This window comes from Rhyacophila brunnea, unplaced genomic scaffold, assembly GCF_057557595.1.
Source record: "Rhyacophila brunnea isolate RB1 unplaced genomic scaffold, BYU_Rbru_1.0 scaffold_17, whole genome shotgun sequence".
Lineage (NCBI taxonomy): Eukaryota > Metazoa > Arthropoda > Insecta > Trichoptera > Rhyacophilidae > Rhyacophila > Rhyacophila brunnea.
The window spans coordinates 2754995-2772163 of NW_028232827.1; the positions used below are offsets into that span (position 1 = coordinate 2754995).

The 17169-nt window shown below is 35.9% G+C and overlaps 1 protein-coding gene across 3 annotated transcripts; it reads left to right on the forward strand.

Moving 5' to 3' along the window:
- The first annotated feature begins 578 nt into the window (after positions 1-578).
- On the forward strand, positions 579-15577 carry LOC147073552 (ATP-dependent RNA helicase DDX42). Of its 3 annotated transcripts, none has more exons than XR_015070357.1 (13): positions 579-1055; positions 2202-2453; positions 2977-3220; positions 4708-4864; positions 6024-6163; positions 7196-7427; positions 8026-8200; positions 8354-8450; positions 9315-9465; positions 9965-10158; positions 11625-11882; positions 12835-13941; positions 14838-15577. XR_015070357.1 is itself a non-coding variant. In XM_085944420.1 (12 exons), the coding sequence occupies exons 1-12, from the start codon at positions 838-840 to the stop codon at positions 13024-13026; spliced, it is 2310 nt and encodes a 769-aa protein (XP_085800546.1). In that variant the 5' UTR covers positions 579-837; the 3' UTR covers positions 13027-15577. The 3 variants fall into 3 exon arrangements, 1 of the variants encoding a protein (XP_085800546.1); XR_015070358.1 differs by having other exon boundaries at positions 587-1055; positions 12835-13784; positions 14824-15572; XM_085944420.1 differs by having other exon boundaries at positions 12835-15577.
- The last annotated feature ends 1592 nt before the right edge of the window (positions 15578-17169 follow it).

Genomic DNA, 17169 nt, shown 5'->3' on the forward strand with positions numbered 1-17169 from the left:
AAATTGCATAGATACCACGCAACAACTCTGGAAGACGCAACATAAATAATATCTTTGGTGTTTTTATACTTATTTATACATTTTTAAATGCTTTCCCATAATAATTTAATTGTCGCTTATTTTTCCATGGCAATGCGCCTGTCACTAGGCTACATAATTTACGTCAATAAAAAACAAAATTAAAATGAGACAAAAAAATAATAACTAATTCTTATACATATATGACAGACAATTAAACTGATACAACCATTTTTTTAATATAAAAATACGACATCGAATGCGAATGCGTCTGATTCTTTTGTTGAAATAATTTTATCGAAAGACCGGTCACCTGTAAAAGATAACATTATAGGTGGAAGGATTAAAATAATTGAAATCATTGTTTGTATGTATAATATAGTTTAAATTTAATCATAATGAAGAAAATAATGTTATTCTTGTTTACATGAAACATTCGTATATTATACACAAATTTTCATAAAATTGGGGGGAAATCGAAGGATGTAACCAGCGGTACCTACCGGCAAACTAAACATTTATTTGACAGTCAATTTTATTTGACATTTTAGTTGGAAACTGCTTTACCGACGTGGTTTGAAATTAGTCAATGGCGTCTGTCAATTGAGTTTTTGATGAAGTGTATTCGTTGAATTATAATTTAATTACCATTACAAAATAGCACAATCAGCATGATTTACTCTAATGTTGTCATTTCGTAAACATATATGTTCATTGTAGCTAAATTATAGGTTATTTACTTAACCGTCAGTGGTATATTGAAAAAGAGGTTATAATGCAGTAAAAAATCGCTATCGGCGAGCGTTTAATTATACAAAAATGAGTTTCAATCGCGGTGGAAGAGGCAAAACCGGCTTCGGGTTTGCTGGATTTCAAATGCCTAAACGACAGCCCGGTACAAATTCGCTCCATGCTGTACCTCCGCCTTCCAGTGGACTCTCTAAACAGGGATACTCCACCATGACTTCCATCAGCCAAAATGCAATGATCGCCAATTGGGGTGGAATGAGTAGAAAGCGCACCAAAACGGAAGACGAGTGAGTACAAAGATGTTGAATAAGATCTTTTTCTATTCCAAGAAGTCAACCTCACTGTTGACAACTGCCTTAATTATTGTATTCAACGTAGCCAAACCACCAAACAAATTCTGGGGTCTTGTGACTGGTTCTCCGCCGTCGCGCGCTGCCATCTCAGTGAACGCAGTGTTGCCAACCGAACTATAATTATAGTACATTTTGGTCCTCGTACTATTAAAAAAGTATAGTACGTCAAAAATACCACAATTTTGAAAAATGTAATTAATTATTGAATTCACCGGTTTGGTTAGGTCAAATGGAAAAACGGAATTAATTGAATTCGCCGGTTGGCATATTTATACATTTTCAACACGTCCTATAATTTTTGCTGAAATACTATTATTTCTTGGACCGTGTACTATAATTCAATGACAAAAAGATGGCAGAATTCAACAATGGCGACTAACAGCCAAAGACGGCGAACGACCACTCACAAGCACCAAATTCTGCGCCATGCAAAGATGTTGAAATATATTGGCATGTTATAAGATCAATATTCCTTTTTTCTTTACATTCAACCTATTTCAGTATTTTGGAGTGATGGCGTGTGTTAGTGATGATATTGATGATGAGTGAAGTATGAAGACTTGTACTTGCTGTAGGGGATGGCGAGCTTATTTACTAATTGACAAGTACAGTTTACATAGATACAATAAAGTTAATATTATAAAATATAAAAACTGTTGAGGTATTTAACCGATGCTTGGCGATACTGAGTGACTGATATGCGAGTGACTGTTACACGATCAAGATAAAAGCAGAAAGAGATATTTGTTCAATCGTGATGGGCTATTTATTGAACCCCTCACGATTGAATAATGCTTACACTGAGTATCCCATGCCTTCTATGGAAATGCATTTTAACATAATAAATATTAATAAATATCACTGAGGTAAAAGTTCTTATGTGCAATTGGTAATTAAATTCGTGTTAAATAATGCTAAAAATGTATGTTCTTACTAAACGATCAAACGAATTTCGCCGTCTGCGTTTCTCACTGAGTAAGCACTGACTGATACCGCTGACGGCCTGTGAAAAATGTATGTCAAATGTTTTAATGATAAATAATTCTACGAATGTATTCAATATTTCCCATTTTTGTCCAGATACTTTGACGATGACGAAGATGCATCAACTCCAGCGTTAGCATATATCCCGGCTCCGGGAAGTCCATCGTACCAGCCTCCGAAATCCCCCGCCAGAGAGGCTAGCTCTGATGAGGAAGATCCTCTCGACGCCTTCATGGCCGGCCTCGAACAGCAGGCTAAGAAGGAAGACAAGATGAAAACCAAAAAGGAAGCGGTGAAAGGGACCAGAGATGATATTGAAGAAGAGGATAACGAAGAAAGTTATTATAGGTTAATATTCTTTGGTAAATTATTATGTAATTCATTGAGAGTTGGAGCCTAATAGGCCGTCCATACAAATAGGCCAAATCGAACCGTTTATTACCCTCTCACCTTACGCTGTTTCCGTTTATAACCATTTACTAACTAGTCGAGCGTTCATGGAACTGCGTGCGAGACAGTATACAGAAATCGCGTCATGTTCCGTTATGCTTCACTCAAATCATAGTGTTCAAGTCTGCTCGTATATTTGGATCAAGTATTCTTTCTACCAAAATCAGAAGAATATTTTTTCTCTATGGTCACTTTTTAACAAGTTGACGTCTATGGACGCTTAAACATCAAAAAACCACGTAATTTTCCCATTTTGCCACGAGATACCTCTAGTAGTAATACAATACCATTATTGAAAATGAAAGATGTTAAAATCGCTACATACTTACATACTTATTATTTCTTATATTTATTGATTTATATTACATTATGGCCGGATAATCCGAATGCAGAATAAACGTTCGAAAAATCTCGTTTCCAGATATATGGAAGAAAATCCTTTAGCGGGAACTAATGACGATGGCTCTGATGTTGAAGTTGAATATGACATTGATGGAAATCCACTGGCACCGCCCAAGAAACGCCACATAGACCCTCTACCTCCCATTGACCACTCGGAGATCAGCTATGAACCTTTTGAGAAGAATTTTTATACACCTCATCCGGATATTTCCAAACTGTCTGCCGAGCAGGTTGAAGACCTCAAGAAAACTCTAGGAATCAAGGTATGTTAGGTTTTTTTTAATATATTATCTTTTTGGACCAAGGTTGTTACACCAAATGATGTAATACAGCTGTACATACTAATGTGAAATTTCACATCATGTTTTATAAATAATATAATGTTGTTTATACATTGTCCATATCGATAATAATGTACACCTACTTTATTGATTATTTCAAACAGTTTTATACCATCAAGATGTAGAATTTATTCTTAAAACATTTAATGGCATTTCTGGAATATTTTTACTGTGTTCGTTACATATTGGCGTAAAGTGGTTGTCTTTGTATAAATACGAGGCTGCGGGTCGCAGGTTCAAACCCGCAGCTAGTCAAGAAAATTTGTGTTATTTTTCAATATGAAATTGCTCTAGTGCAAAGTCCTAATGCATCACTCGAATGGGAAACAACTATTCCTCATAATAAATTATAATTTACTCTCTTATTTTTAGATTCGGTAACCAGAGCAAAATAAATTTGTGATTGTTCATCTTAATATTCTTCAAATATCTTGGCAATATCTTCACATGCTCTGCTCATGGTTTTACCGTATACGTGAATAATGATGATTCATTTCATACCCAAGGATTTCAGTATAGATGTTACGCCGAATTTGCATATTACATGATTGCCTATTTCATGAAAAATGCAACCCCGTTGCCTTATTCATGAATTAGGCAAAATATCTGCCGAGTGCGTGAATTCGGCAGTAATTTTTCTGCCTTGTTCATGCATTGGGCAAATTAGATAGCTACTAGATAGATAACTAATCAAACTAACCAAATGTGTCAAATGTCATTGATTATATAAAAATATACCAATCAATAACTACAATGACGTTCATATCCACTTACTATGCCCAAATCTAGAACTATAATATGATAACGGAAGAATTTTATTAAAAGGTATTTTCGCGATTTGATTCGTGCTTGGGTATTAGGCAATGCTTGATGGTTTGTTTGTGATAGTATGATTTGATAGTTTGTTGACACTTGTTAGCTAACCTCAAAATGGACATTCAGTTGAATTCAGAATTACAAAACCTAACCTAACCTTAATAATAATATTATATTATGTCCAATTATAACTAATAAAACCATCCATATTAAATTTACTTTTTCTACTATCATGTCGACAGTTTAAGAATTTCATACCCTGCCAAATTCACCCACTTGGCAGATAATTTGCCTAATTCATGAATAAGGCGATGGGCTTGCATTTTTCATGAATTAAGCAAAATTTTGCCAATTTCATGTAATACGCAATTTCACACATTTGGTGTAACATAGACATGAAAGTCGAATTGGTTAGGGTTTTAGACAGATGCGGATAAAAATACTGTATTTTACTACAAACTGATCCGCAATGATTCGCTGTTAATTTAAACAGCGGTTGAGAGTCCTTTTTTCTACTTCTATGTATCTGTGTTGAGTAGTGAAAGCTTTTAACTTTCTTGGATCATTTATTTAACTGACGTATATGAATTCAGGTAACTGGCGCCCTGCCACCTCACCCTGTGGCCAGTTTCTCTCACTTTGGCTTTGATGATCCCCTGATGAAGAGCATAAGGAAAGCGGAGTACTCACAACCGACTCCGATACAAGCAGCCGGTATTCCAGTAGCGCTCTCGGGAAGAGATCTTACCGGTGAGCACTCACAACAAAATTAATTTGAATTCATCAAAACGTCTAGAAGTAAAATCACACAAAACACTATCTCAATATATCTGGAGAATGTATCTTTGAATGAAATTTTCTGAAAATGTTTTTATTTGCTGATATGTTATTAGAAATAACATTCTGTTTAATTGTGACTCATCACCTAAGCCTCATTTAGAAGAGTCACTGCGGATGATCATCCGCAGTAAATTGAATCCAAGCATTCACTTTTTCTTTACACGTGTCACCGAAAGTGAAGTACCTACTCAATTCATTTCAAAATAGCGTTTGAAACAAAAATATTTATTTTTTAATTTTATGTAGAACGCTTAATTGGGCCAAATGCCCTAGTCCCGATGCATCCCAATTAGGTAGAATCGACTGTATATCCATTGTGCTACACAATGTATCATATGAAATTCATATTACATAGTATGATGTCATGAATATTTTTTAGGCAGGACATCTCGCAACTGAACTGCCACAATCCAAAAAACGTCAAACAGCGAAAATCAGCTTTGAAGTTTTTAGCTTTCGCATTTTTGTACTGTGTTTTTGAAATATGTTTAGATATTGAATGAAGTTTTGACTTAGAGATATGAAATTTTCGGTACATATACTATGAACGATAGACAATGAAACGTAGTAATTAACTTAAAACACGTAAATTTGGATTTGCGGCGGTTTAGTTGCGAGGGTGCGATATTATCGGATTATGCACGCCTCAAGTTTGAATAAGATTGCGGGACTCGCTCACTGTAATTCGGTAATGTTTTTTTGCAAGGAATTTGCGGAAAATTTTAAATTGGCGAACTTGTATATATATATTATATTATTATGGTTTGGATATCGTCTTTTAATTGATAATAACACGGAGGTGCACTGCACTTTTGCTCCTTTACAAGAACCGTCCCTGGTGTAGTATAGAGTTAGATTAAATTTTAAAAATATTGTACATAATGATGAATGTACGTTAAATAGTGAGTTTAAAAAATAAACAGGATGTGTCTTATGCTTCATTTCCACTTCGAAGATACCGTAAAGTAGATTTCCGCGATACTTATACCCTGTCTGGCTCGTATTGAACTAGCCCTACTGATGAAAATGTTGTGTATTACTGATTTAGATTGTGACTTATTTTTGTCAGGAATTGCGAGAACCGGTTCTGGTAAAACGGCAGCGTATTTATGGCCTCTCTTGGTTCACATAATGGACCAAAAAGAACTGAAGGAAAATGACGGGCCCATCGGCTTAATCTTGGCTCCAACTAGAGAATTAGCACAGCAGGTAATCAAAATATATTAAAACTTATAATTACTTAAGGTCTAATACCCAATTTACACGTGCATGGATTTATTTACAGCTGACAGTACGTATTATCGCGGTTATAAGAAGAAAATGCACGTGTAAACACATAATTATCGTGCAAGTTATAAGATTGCATGCGTGTACAAAAGTAGTAGCAAATTTTTAACAGATAGTAACAAGTCCAAATCAATCCCATTGGAAAATTAATGATCCATAGTATTTATAAAAATAATACAGCGTATACATGAGAATAATGTGGGATGACAAATGAGGAGTTTGCGACTTTTTCTCAATGACACATATCTAAAATACTTACATCAGTTACAATTTATGGAAGTAAGGAGTGACAAACGTGGTAACTATGTCAGCACATATGAAGTATAATTAGTTATAATAAAAATCGAAAAGAGTGTGTACCTATTGCCTTTTGCATCATACTTATCATACCAGAGACTTGAACTTTGTAACTTTGACAACAAATAAATGCTGTCCGTGAATGTAAGCGTTGTTTAGCATACGCCTACCTCCACCGCGAAGGCTATTGCCAATTTTTTTTCAATACCACTTAAAGGAAAATGCATGTCTTCATTTGCACCCCCTAATTTTATTATCACCACTGACTACACCGCACAAAGCATACTCACGTTTACCAATTTTCCCAACCAGTCAAATTGCTCCATAAAATGATAACAACGCTTACACTTACGCTTTAGGAATGAGATTGGCGAGACAGTCAGAACTTTCACGTGTAAACTGTTATTATCACAATAGTTTAATTTACACACTATTGGTACCAGTAAATCCATGCACGTGTACAGGCACTTTAATACCTGGTCATACTTATGTAAATAACGTTGACAAAAGTGGCATTTTTCAATCGAAAATCACTTCTACAGCAAGTGGCTCCCTCTACGCAAAGACAGAATTTAGAAACACAAGTGACAGTTGTCAAAATAAATACATTTTATTGACAGAAATTTGAATAATCATTGCTTTTTTCCCTTACTCTAGATATACACCGAAGCGAAGAAGTTCGGAAAGGTGTATAACATTCAGTGTGTGTGTTGCTACGGTGGCGGTTCCAAGTGGGAACAGTCAAAAGCTTTAGAAGGAGGCGGGGCGGAGATAATTGTTGCAACTCCGGGCCGGATGATCGACATGATCAAAATCAAGGCTACCAACCTACAGCGGGTCACGTATCTTGTCATTGACGAAGCGGATCGGATGTTTGACATGGGATTCGGTAAGTTGAGTTTCCCTGGATTATTTTCTCCACGACTGACGATTAATACTTTAATAGTGCAAGTCTTCGGTTATCACACATACTTGTCATTCATTATTGTATTCTGCATTGACTATTATTAAGACTTTTCACCGAGACTTTTCGTTTGCAATAAGGCAGGGTTTAAATAAATTTTAAAAACTAACCAACACCATCTGCAATTTGTATTCTTAGCTCAATGAAAACAAATAAGTATGTCCGACAAAGTTTAGTATACACTATTTATGTCGAATCTCTACAGCCTTCCTTCACCCAATGCCACTGCGTCGAATAGGGTTACATGTAAGTTGTACGTATGCAGTTCATCGTGGGACACTTATTCATGCGCCGCAGTATGTGAAACATGAGTTCGTATAACATTTTGTCAAATGACAAGTTCTTCATTGAACATTTCACCTAATTTTATTGAAAAATCACCCAGAGCGGGTTTGGCGACTAAGCGACTCATATACTCATAATAGAGAACTTCACCGTCTTACATTAAAATTGCCTTGAATAATGATGTACTATGTTCCAGACTTTACCTGGGTGATGATATTAATTGTTAAATGTCTTATAGAGAGTCAAGTGCGGTCGATCTGCGCTCACGTGAGACCGGACCGCCAAACCCTCCTCTTCTCGGCCACTTTCCCTCGCCGTGTTGAACGCCTCACCAGAGATGCCCTCCGAGATCCTGTCCGGGTACAGCATGGGGACGTAGGAGAGGCCAGCGCCGATGTCCATCAGACTGTCAGGTATTAATATTAACTTATATTTGTACATATTTTACAAAGGATTGGGAAAGCGACAGGCCAATGCTGAATCGTTTGTTAGTCAACTGTAAAAGCTTATTTATCTAAGACAAGGATGTTAAAGAGAACCATGTTGATATTTTTTTATCTTTTCAGAATCGTGAAAACACAGCAACAAAAGTGGACATGGCTCATGGCTAATTTGGTTGAATTCACTTCTGCAGGGAGTGTGCTAATATTTGTCACCAAAAAGGTACTACATACAATATAATATCATCTACATAATATCCATCTATGATGTGAATATGTTGATAAGTCTAAAACATAAATTCTCAGCGCAGTGCAGCTATTTGTACGTTTGGATTTCTGTGGTAAATCAGATTATATGTTTTTGGATGTTTTTAAATTTTAATAAAATGTTTACTAAAATTTTGAAACATTCCTGCGCATCTATTCTATACACAAGACTGCTATCGGTCGCTACGGCAGCTATCTAGGGTCGCTATTTGCATCGAAGTATTAACACTTATTGTAAGAATTACAATAAGTTAGCCGTCTTTACAGTCAACACTGTCTATCTCGCTCTAAAATTTACCACAGCCAAAAAAGGTGCTGTTAAAACATAGCACTCATTGTAACAATTACAACTAACTAATTGTAACTGTTACAATAAGTGCTAATACTTTGATACAAACCTACCCTAGATAGCTGCCGTAGCGGCCGAAAGCAGTCTTGTGTATAGAGTACTGTCCGACAAAAAGATCTAGGCAATAACCGGAAGTCGCTAGTGCGGTTAAAAGTGAAAGGAGCTTGTTAGTTCACAGTTTTAACACGTGGACAACTAGTCGCTTACCGGAGTGCAGTTAAAAATGGGAGGAGCTTGTTAGTTCACAGTTTTAACACGTAGCCAAGAAGATCCTGTTGGACAGTAGATGCGCTGATTTACAACAGAAAACCAAACGTACAAATAGCTACCCTGAGAATATTTGTTTTTAGACTTATCAATATATCCACGCTATACACGGATATAATCACATTTCATATTATATAAATAATACAAGTAATTATGCTAATTTTAAGCAATATGTAATTAAAATGTCATAATTTTCTCTTTAAGCTTGACGCTGAACAAGTATCAGGAAACCTTTCGGTTCAGCAGTACAATGCATTGCTACTTCACGGAGACATGGACCAAACAGAGAGAAACAAAGTTATAACTTCTTTCAAGAAACAGGAAACCAACATAATGGTGGCCACAGATGTTGCAGGTTGGTATCAAACATATTATTTTACTGTAAGTGTGTTTACAATACAGTAATACCCCGACTTATGCTACCCCGACTTAAGCGAACTCGGAGTTCTTGATCTCGGAAGACGTGGTTCTTGATTTTTTGAATTTGTTAGATTGTATGAAGCCATCGACATCGAAATAACTTTTTTATGTAGCTCATTTATTTTTTTAATATCTTTTACATATTAATATGTACAAAGAACTACAATTTTATTAAATATTTTCCTTCTAAACTAGTGTTTTTGTTAGACCTTGGTCCCAATAAACAAAGTTGTACCTAGACTTAAGCGATTTTCGTCATACCCACCTATCGCGTAACTTCGGGGTATTACTGTATATGTGTGGTCTTTCGTCAAATTATGATGTGCAATTGGGCAATTTCATCATACAGTTTTTGTCTGCATTATTTCAAACTATTACTTACTGCTATTATACAAGCATTTCACCATTAATGGTTTCTCTCTTTCATTTTACAGCCAGAGGTTTGGACATACCACACATTCGGACGGTCGTAAATTACGACGTGGCCCGAGACATCGATACACACACGCACCGGATCGGGCGAACGGGCCGAGCAGGTATCAGTGGAAATGCCGTCACTCTGCTACTGGCCGATAAAGATAAGGACTTTGCAGGACATCTAGTGAGAAATCTGGAAGGAGCCAACCAGGTATATTCTATATTCTCTTGTATCCATAACTCTGTATTTCTGAACCAAAAATTCATATACACGTTTGGTGCGATCCCAACTTGAATAAATTATCTATCGTTCACTAATAATAACATTAGTTTTGTCAAACAAGAATTTCTTGTCCACGTGTTAAAACTGTGAACTAACAATCCCCTTTAGTGTAGCTAATCGCACTTCCGTTTTCAAATGAGGAACGCCCCCAAATTTATCATTTCATTTTACACTCCCGTGGTGTACGAGTCTATCAATTTACATAATTTGAAGCTTTTTATAATAAAAATATGTCTAAAATGATCAGGAGTGATGTTCAAATTATTATGTAAACTTTTGATTTATTACGAAGAGGAGCCGATACATTATTTAAACACGCCTGCCGTGCACACGACAAGTACATCACTGAGAAGTCTTCTACATCCGACTGTTATCGCCGATTTCTTGTTGTCAGACTATACATTTCAAACATTTCAAAATGCAATCTACCAAACTGACGAACTATCTCTGACCTTATTTTTTTCTTTAAACTATGTCTCAATAATCACATAGATTACCTACGATACCTATAATAAATAATTTTAACATCCACAAGATAAACATTTGACCTCACATCTTTTCACTACTAAACATTCACACATACAAAACCAATCAAATAATAGTGGGTCACTTTTTCTCAGTAGGGCGCACCCCAAACACAAAATTTTATTTGAATGTGTAAAATGTTTTCATCGTGGTAATATGGCCCCGGTAAATTGATATACAGTAAACTCCCGATTATCCGGGCTAATGGTGGGGAGAGGCGGCACGGATAAACGAAAAACATGGATAATCCGAACTATGGTTTTTTTCTTTTTAAAATACTACATTATACATTTCTAAAGCAGACAATTGTTTTATACTTGTTTAATACTTATTATTTATTAAAAAAATCTGTGATTTTGGTTTGTTTGTAGGAATCTTTTTATGATTTTCTAACATCAGCTCAAATTTTCCTAAGAGCTATTATATCATTGTATACACCGTATCGTGCATGGATAATTCGCAAACCGGATAATCGGGAGTTTACAATATATCAATTTTCAAAACGATTTCTATGAGCAAAGATGTTACCATCCCAATTGCCACCTTCCTCTGTATAATAATATAATACATACTCTATTGACGAAATGAACTTTACTTGTCAGGCTTCTGAGATATCCATCCATTGATAAATATAATATGTCTCATCCTTAGACTCTTCCGCTGTACCCCATGAAGCCATCATCCGTTTTGTCACACTAATCTTCATGATGTCATCTGTTACTGTGCTCTCCTGGTTTTCTATTCTATGACCTTTCTTCTCTTCTTCTGATGTTTCTCAGCCCACTGTGACTTGAGTTTAGTCATGTGTTTATCACTTGAGTCAGCTCTCGAAATTAATTTTCATATTATTTGTGTTGATGATCCTGCAGGAAGTACCTCAAACCCTTCTAGACATGGCAATGCAAAGCAACTGGTTCCGAAAGTCTCGATTCAAAACCAGCAAAGGAAAGAATCTCAACATCGGCGGCTGCGGTCTCGGTTTCAAAGAGCGACCCGGAATCCGAGAAATTGCAACATCGGCTGATGAATCAGGAGTCAGCGGAGTAGGAACCGATGAAAAGAAGGGTGGACCAGCGACAAATAGACTGGCTGCAATGAAAGCGGCTTTCAAGATGCAGTATTGCCAGGTAATTTAATTTGGATAATTACCGCATTACAAATACACATTGCTAAGACAACATGTAATTTTTCATTGGTAGCAAACTTCACACTTTGTCAGCGCCATACTGAGACAAAAATCCCTTTCATTAGTGTTAAAACCCTAGAAGAAGGTTTGACAAGAACAACTGTGTAAAATTACGACAGTACATCAGATGAGACAATTATGACTAAAACACTGGGTAAGCCATGGTAACTTTGTAGTCAAACTACATGGTTGATAGAACATGAACCGGAATGCGTATATGGGTGTGACTATCAAGATGCTGAACACATCTTATGGGACTACCCGCTGATATGGAATCCAACCGAGTAGAAATGTTTGCCAGGGTCCATCCACACACGGGCCCAATTGGCCACACTGATTTATTATCAACTAAAGCCAACTTTGAAATATTTCAAGTTTGCTTCGTTGGATGGAGGTTGGAATAATTCCGATCCCTCCTTAGATTCGCCACTTTCAACTCAACTCCTCTGCTTCGACAGAGTTTTCAGTACACGGGTACTGAGGACATTTAATATTTCTAAATTTCAATGTATGTCAAGATTCTTTCCTTTTTTTATAAACTTTATTTAAGCACCATGGTGCACGGTTGCTACATCAGTCCCATGCGGCTTCGTCTCGGGACAATGAAGTGTGGCATGAAAAAATTTTCATTCAGACACGTTTATAATATCATAGGCATCCGTGCATGAATCGCAGCTGCATATTCATGACAGGTGGAGACAAAGTAACTCAAATCTGTACGTAAGTCAGTAACCCATAGTCCGCCAATTTCATTTTATTTACAAACAGCGCATCCAAAGCTGTCAACATAGGGAATATTAATTTACCAATTAAAGTTACCAATTCGACCATTTAAAAATGTTCAAATGCTCTGTTTGAAGCAAGTATGATAAAAAGATCTTTTTTTGTTCCAGTTTACCGCATCATCAGATGACTCGTGGCAAAAGACGAAAGGCAGCGAGAGCGATGAAGCAAGTGAAGATGCTCCGATTCCATCGTCCGACGACTCCTGCTTCACCGTGCCCCTGCCACCTCCTGCACTTCCCAACGCCGATCCTCCCCCCGAGAGAATACGGAAGAGCGGAAAGAGAAGCAGATGGGAATGATGATTTATGTCTGAATGACTTTTGTAATGTTTATTGTGTCAAAAAATGTGCTGCGTCGTATTTGACAGGATCTTGATCGTACGTCGATTTCTACGTACATCCGAGGAACAGGGCTCCACCAACGTTTAAATTTAATTTGTTCTCTATAGTAGGACATAGATGAGTGATCTGTAATGCCTAGATCAGTGGTTTTCAACCTTTTTACATCTGCGGACCGCTAAAGCAGAAATAAAAACTGTTATGTATTTATAATATTTTTTGAAGTAGTTTATAACATATTTTGCATGATGAATATTTTTTTTCCAGGAATACAGGGGGTTACCTTTACAAAAATCCCCATTTTCAGGGTAATGGTCAAAGTTTTAAGTGATAAATATTTTTTGCTGACCGGTAGGAAATTTCTGCGGACTGACAGTTGAAAACCACTGGCCTAGATGACTCGAAATGAAAATTGGTCATCTTAAGCACAACTATGGGACAGGTTTTTATTATGTGGCGGATCACATTATCAATATCACAAAGAAAGGAACCGGGCAAATTCGGGTGAATTACACATTTGTGACAACTTTGTCACAACACTGAAGAACAATTTTAATTCATTCACAATTCTCACACAGTATGGCAAAAATCTAATTTTGATTCACTTTATAATAATATGTAACGTAACAAATCTTTTTCAATGTGGGAATGAACAGGAATATTGTAAAATTGTGATACTTGTAAGGTTAACGTAAATGTTATTAGATATTTTGACAAATGTAATACATATGTATTTCCGGGTCTAGGAAGATTCAGCTGCACCAACTGGACGCCAAAGTGACAGGACAACTGGATGACGGACATCTGGGCATCATATCGCACAGATAAATTAAATTCACAGAAGAAATACACATACGTTACGAGTTCAATTAGCTAGTCTAATACAAAGTATCTACATACATATCTATAATAAACCGAGGTACATAATTGTTGCAAGGACTCAAAAAATATTACAATTGTTATAAAGATATTGACATTTTGCAAATTACGCAATGTTTTCAATGAACTTTTGATTGGCACCATATATTACAACAATTTTTCAGTAAAACAACGAAGTAATCCATAATATTGACACCCATGAATGGCCGAGCGGCTTAAGCATCGGCCTATAACGTCGTGGGTCCCAGGTTCGAATCCTGAGTCTGGCAAATGCACATATTATTGTTTTTCAATTTGTGTTTGAGTCAGAGTATGGACCTAATTGGTTGAGCAAGTGGCTGACACCCATTTCTCGTAAAAACAAAAGTTTGTTGATCAAAACCTCCACCCTGTGTATGCCCATATGATCCTATTAGGATTGTAACGATTGCAACATTTTTTCGAGTCCTTACTACAATTATGTACCTCGGTTTATTACAGATTCGACAGTGTTTAGGAAAAAGGGCGTAACCCACACAACACCACAAGCAAAAAACGTTTTTGAATGATTTTGGTTCAATATCAATAAAAAAAAATAGGCACAGACATTGGGTGCATGATGATTGATGATTTGGTGTAATATCTTTTCGATCTACTGATAATTAAAAAAGCTTTTACAAAAAAATCATTAAAATTGAGGGTAAATGCGTTTTTCCTTAAATTGAAACTTCATTAAAGCTCAATTAAAACCTGAATTTAGACAATAAATCGGCATTTGTAGCTTACTTACTTTTTACAGAACGTGTATTTAGTTGTATACATTGTTAATATCTAATAAAAGCACTTTCAGAAAAATCGAGGGTTACACCCTTTTCCTAAACACAGTCGATATGTATGCAGATACTTTGTATTAGACTTGCCGGTTCAAATCGTAATGTATATGTATTTCTGCAATCATTTAATTCATCTGTGCAATGCTCGGACTTGTCCCGACATCCAGTCAGCGATGGATGTGGGTGTGAATTCAGACGCACTCGTATGACTATCTTCTTTTTCATGCATAGGTAACAATCTAACCTAACCTACAGGTTAATGATGACACACCTGAATTTATCACTGATGCACTAATTCTAATCCTGTATCTCTTTAAAATACAGAAAATGGGAACAATGCCTTGTATGAAAACGCACAGAATGACTTGTATTGCAATAAGATTTTTACGGAGGTATATTATTATGGTAGAAAATGGAAACCTCGATAAATTAATTTAACAGTTTATTTGGCCTAATTAAATAATCAACCGTGTCCCCCGTTCTCGAAATATGAATAATTTAATTGTTGTTATTATAAAATGGGTCAATGCAGGAGCGTTGCTTTGAGCAATGCACAAATTTGGAATGCTTTTACATTCATAATAAATTATTACGTTGAATAACTGACTGTTGTATGTAATACTGATTAATATGCTAAGTTTTGCTACTGTGTAAATTCATTAAATTGCCATCTTTGTTACCTTGTCCAGTCCACACTTTTGTAATGATCACGTTTATTAATATTATTGTTGAATTAATTTTATTACACTGATAAATTAAAAATCCATACTAGTTTTATAAGACTTGTAAAATATGATATTAAATGATTGTTTTGTCAAAGTATTTCATTCTTTTATTTATCACCCGGCCCGTCTGTAACTGAAGTAGTGCACAATAGTTGCATGCAACATTAACTTTGCAGTTTTATTGCCATCAACATTACTGCACACATGATCGATACAAAAAATATTGCTGCTGGTAAAACTGCAAAATATAGTATTGTAATTTCCAATCTTTGAGAAAATTTTACCAGTACGAATTTTTTCAAATTTCCAAATTAAGATTTAAAGTAAATCTCAGTGTCTAATAAAAGTTTTTCTTAGCCAATAGCATGCTTGTAACATATTTTATTAGAACATAAAAATTGCATATTGTCAGGCATGCTCCATAAAAATTTATAATAATTACAATATTGAATGATGGGGAATTCATTCATTTGAAAAAACTTACGTTTATGAAACTAGAGTAAACTTCTTGCGTAAAAAATACAAATGTCGGTGGGACTAAGGCGCTGCTACGTATTGCAGGATTTTATTGATACTTTTGGTAGTAACTTAATTAGTGTTAACGACCCAATGCATGAATTAAAGCAAACGTGTCATACAAAAAAGATCAGACTAAGGAATGTAAAGGTGCCACTCACTGCTGCATAACATTCTAGACCACAGGTTCTCAAACTTGTTTCTACCACCGCCCACTTTGAGATTTTTAAAAAATCTAGTGCCCCCATATTTTTAATTTACATTTTAACATTACCATCTGTTGCATATTTTAAAAACAGTTATTGCAATTATAATTTTTATACATGCATTATTATATGGATATGATAGATAGAGTGTGGTGACCCATATCCTATTTCTGAGATCAAAGAATGTTTCAATAAGAGGAAATAAAACTCATACTTCATCATATTTTTATAAACATTAAAGAAGGCTTTGAATTTAAAACTCATCTGAAGGATGAATCTGATGCATTTCGACGAGTTTGTTAATATCAGGCTCGAATTCACTAAAAACAGCCCCGTAAGTAACTTGCAGCCGATTTCTCTTTTTAGTTAGCAATGTTGCTACAGCACTAAATCCACGTTCACACAAATACGACGATGGGAATGCTATCAGAAATCGTTGAACAACCGACCATAACCCAGGGTACAGTTGAGACATTCTCGCATCTCAAGTGGTGTCGTGTCTAGATTCCGTCGGATTTTTATAAATAAAATTTGTCTGCCGTCACCGCTCTAGATTTCCTTAACGCCTCCTTATTTTCTTTGAGCCTTCTATTGCCCCCCGAAAGCCTCCAGCGCCCACAAGGGGGCATTATCGCCCACTTTAAGAAAGACTGTTCTAGACTTTATAGATAGAGAAAGAAAAAAGAGCCCGCTCACTCGTACAGTAGCATAATATCACCAAGATCATCGACATTGTACGTTACGCTTGTACTTTTATCTATTACTCCGATTCCACGCATAGTTCTACAAGAACCCCAAAGACAGTGACCATGACCACAGTCACCACGATTTCTTCTTTGTCCATGTCTGTTCCTTAGCAGTTAATTTTGAGCAGTGGCATCACCTGAATGTAGAAAAAAATTACATTTTATTATTTTTGATATTGCATGCAATATTTGTGTGAAAGTCCACTAAAGATTGAGTTCA

Bases quoted from the DNA above. Each gene is read 5' to 3' on its own strand.
- LOC147073552 (XM_085944420.1), top strand. From the start codon at position 838: ATGAGTTTCAATCGCGGTGGAAGAGGCAAAACCGGCTTCGGGTTTGCT. The intron at 2,454-2,976 runs GTTAATATTCTT...TCTCGTTTCCAG, and splicing joins AACGAAGAAAGTTATTATAG to ATATATGGAAGAAAATCCTT. The intron at 8,451-9,314 runs GTACTACATACA...TTTCTCTTTAAG, and splicing joins TAATATTTGTCACCAAAAAG to CTTGACGCTGAACAAGTATC.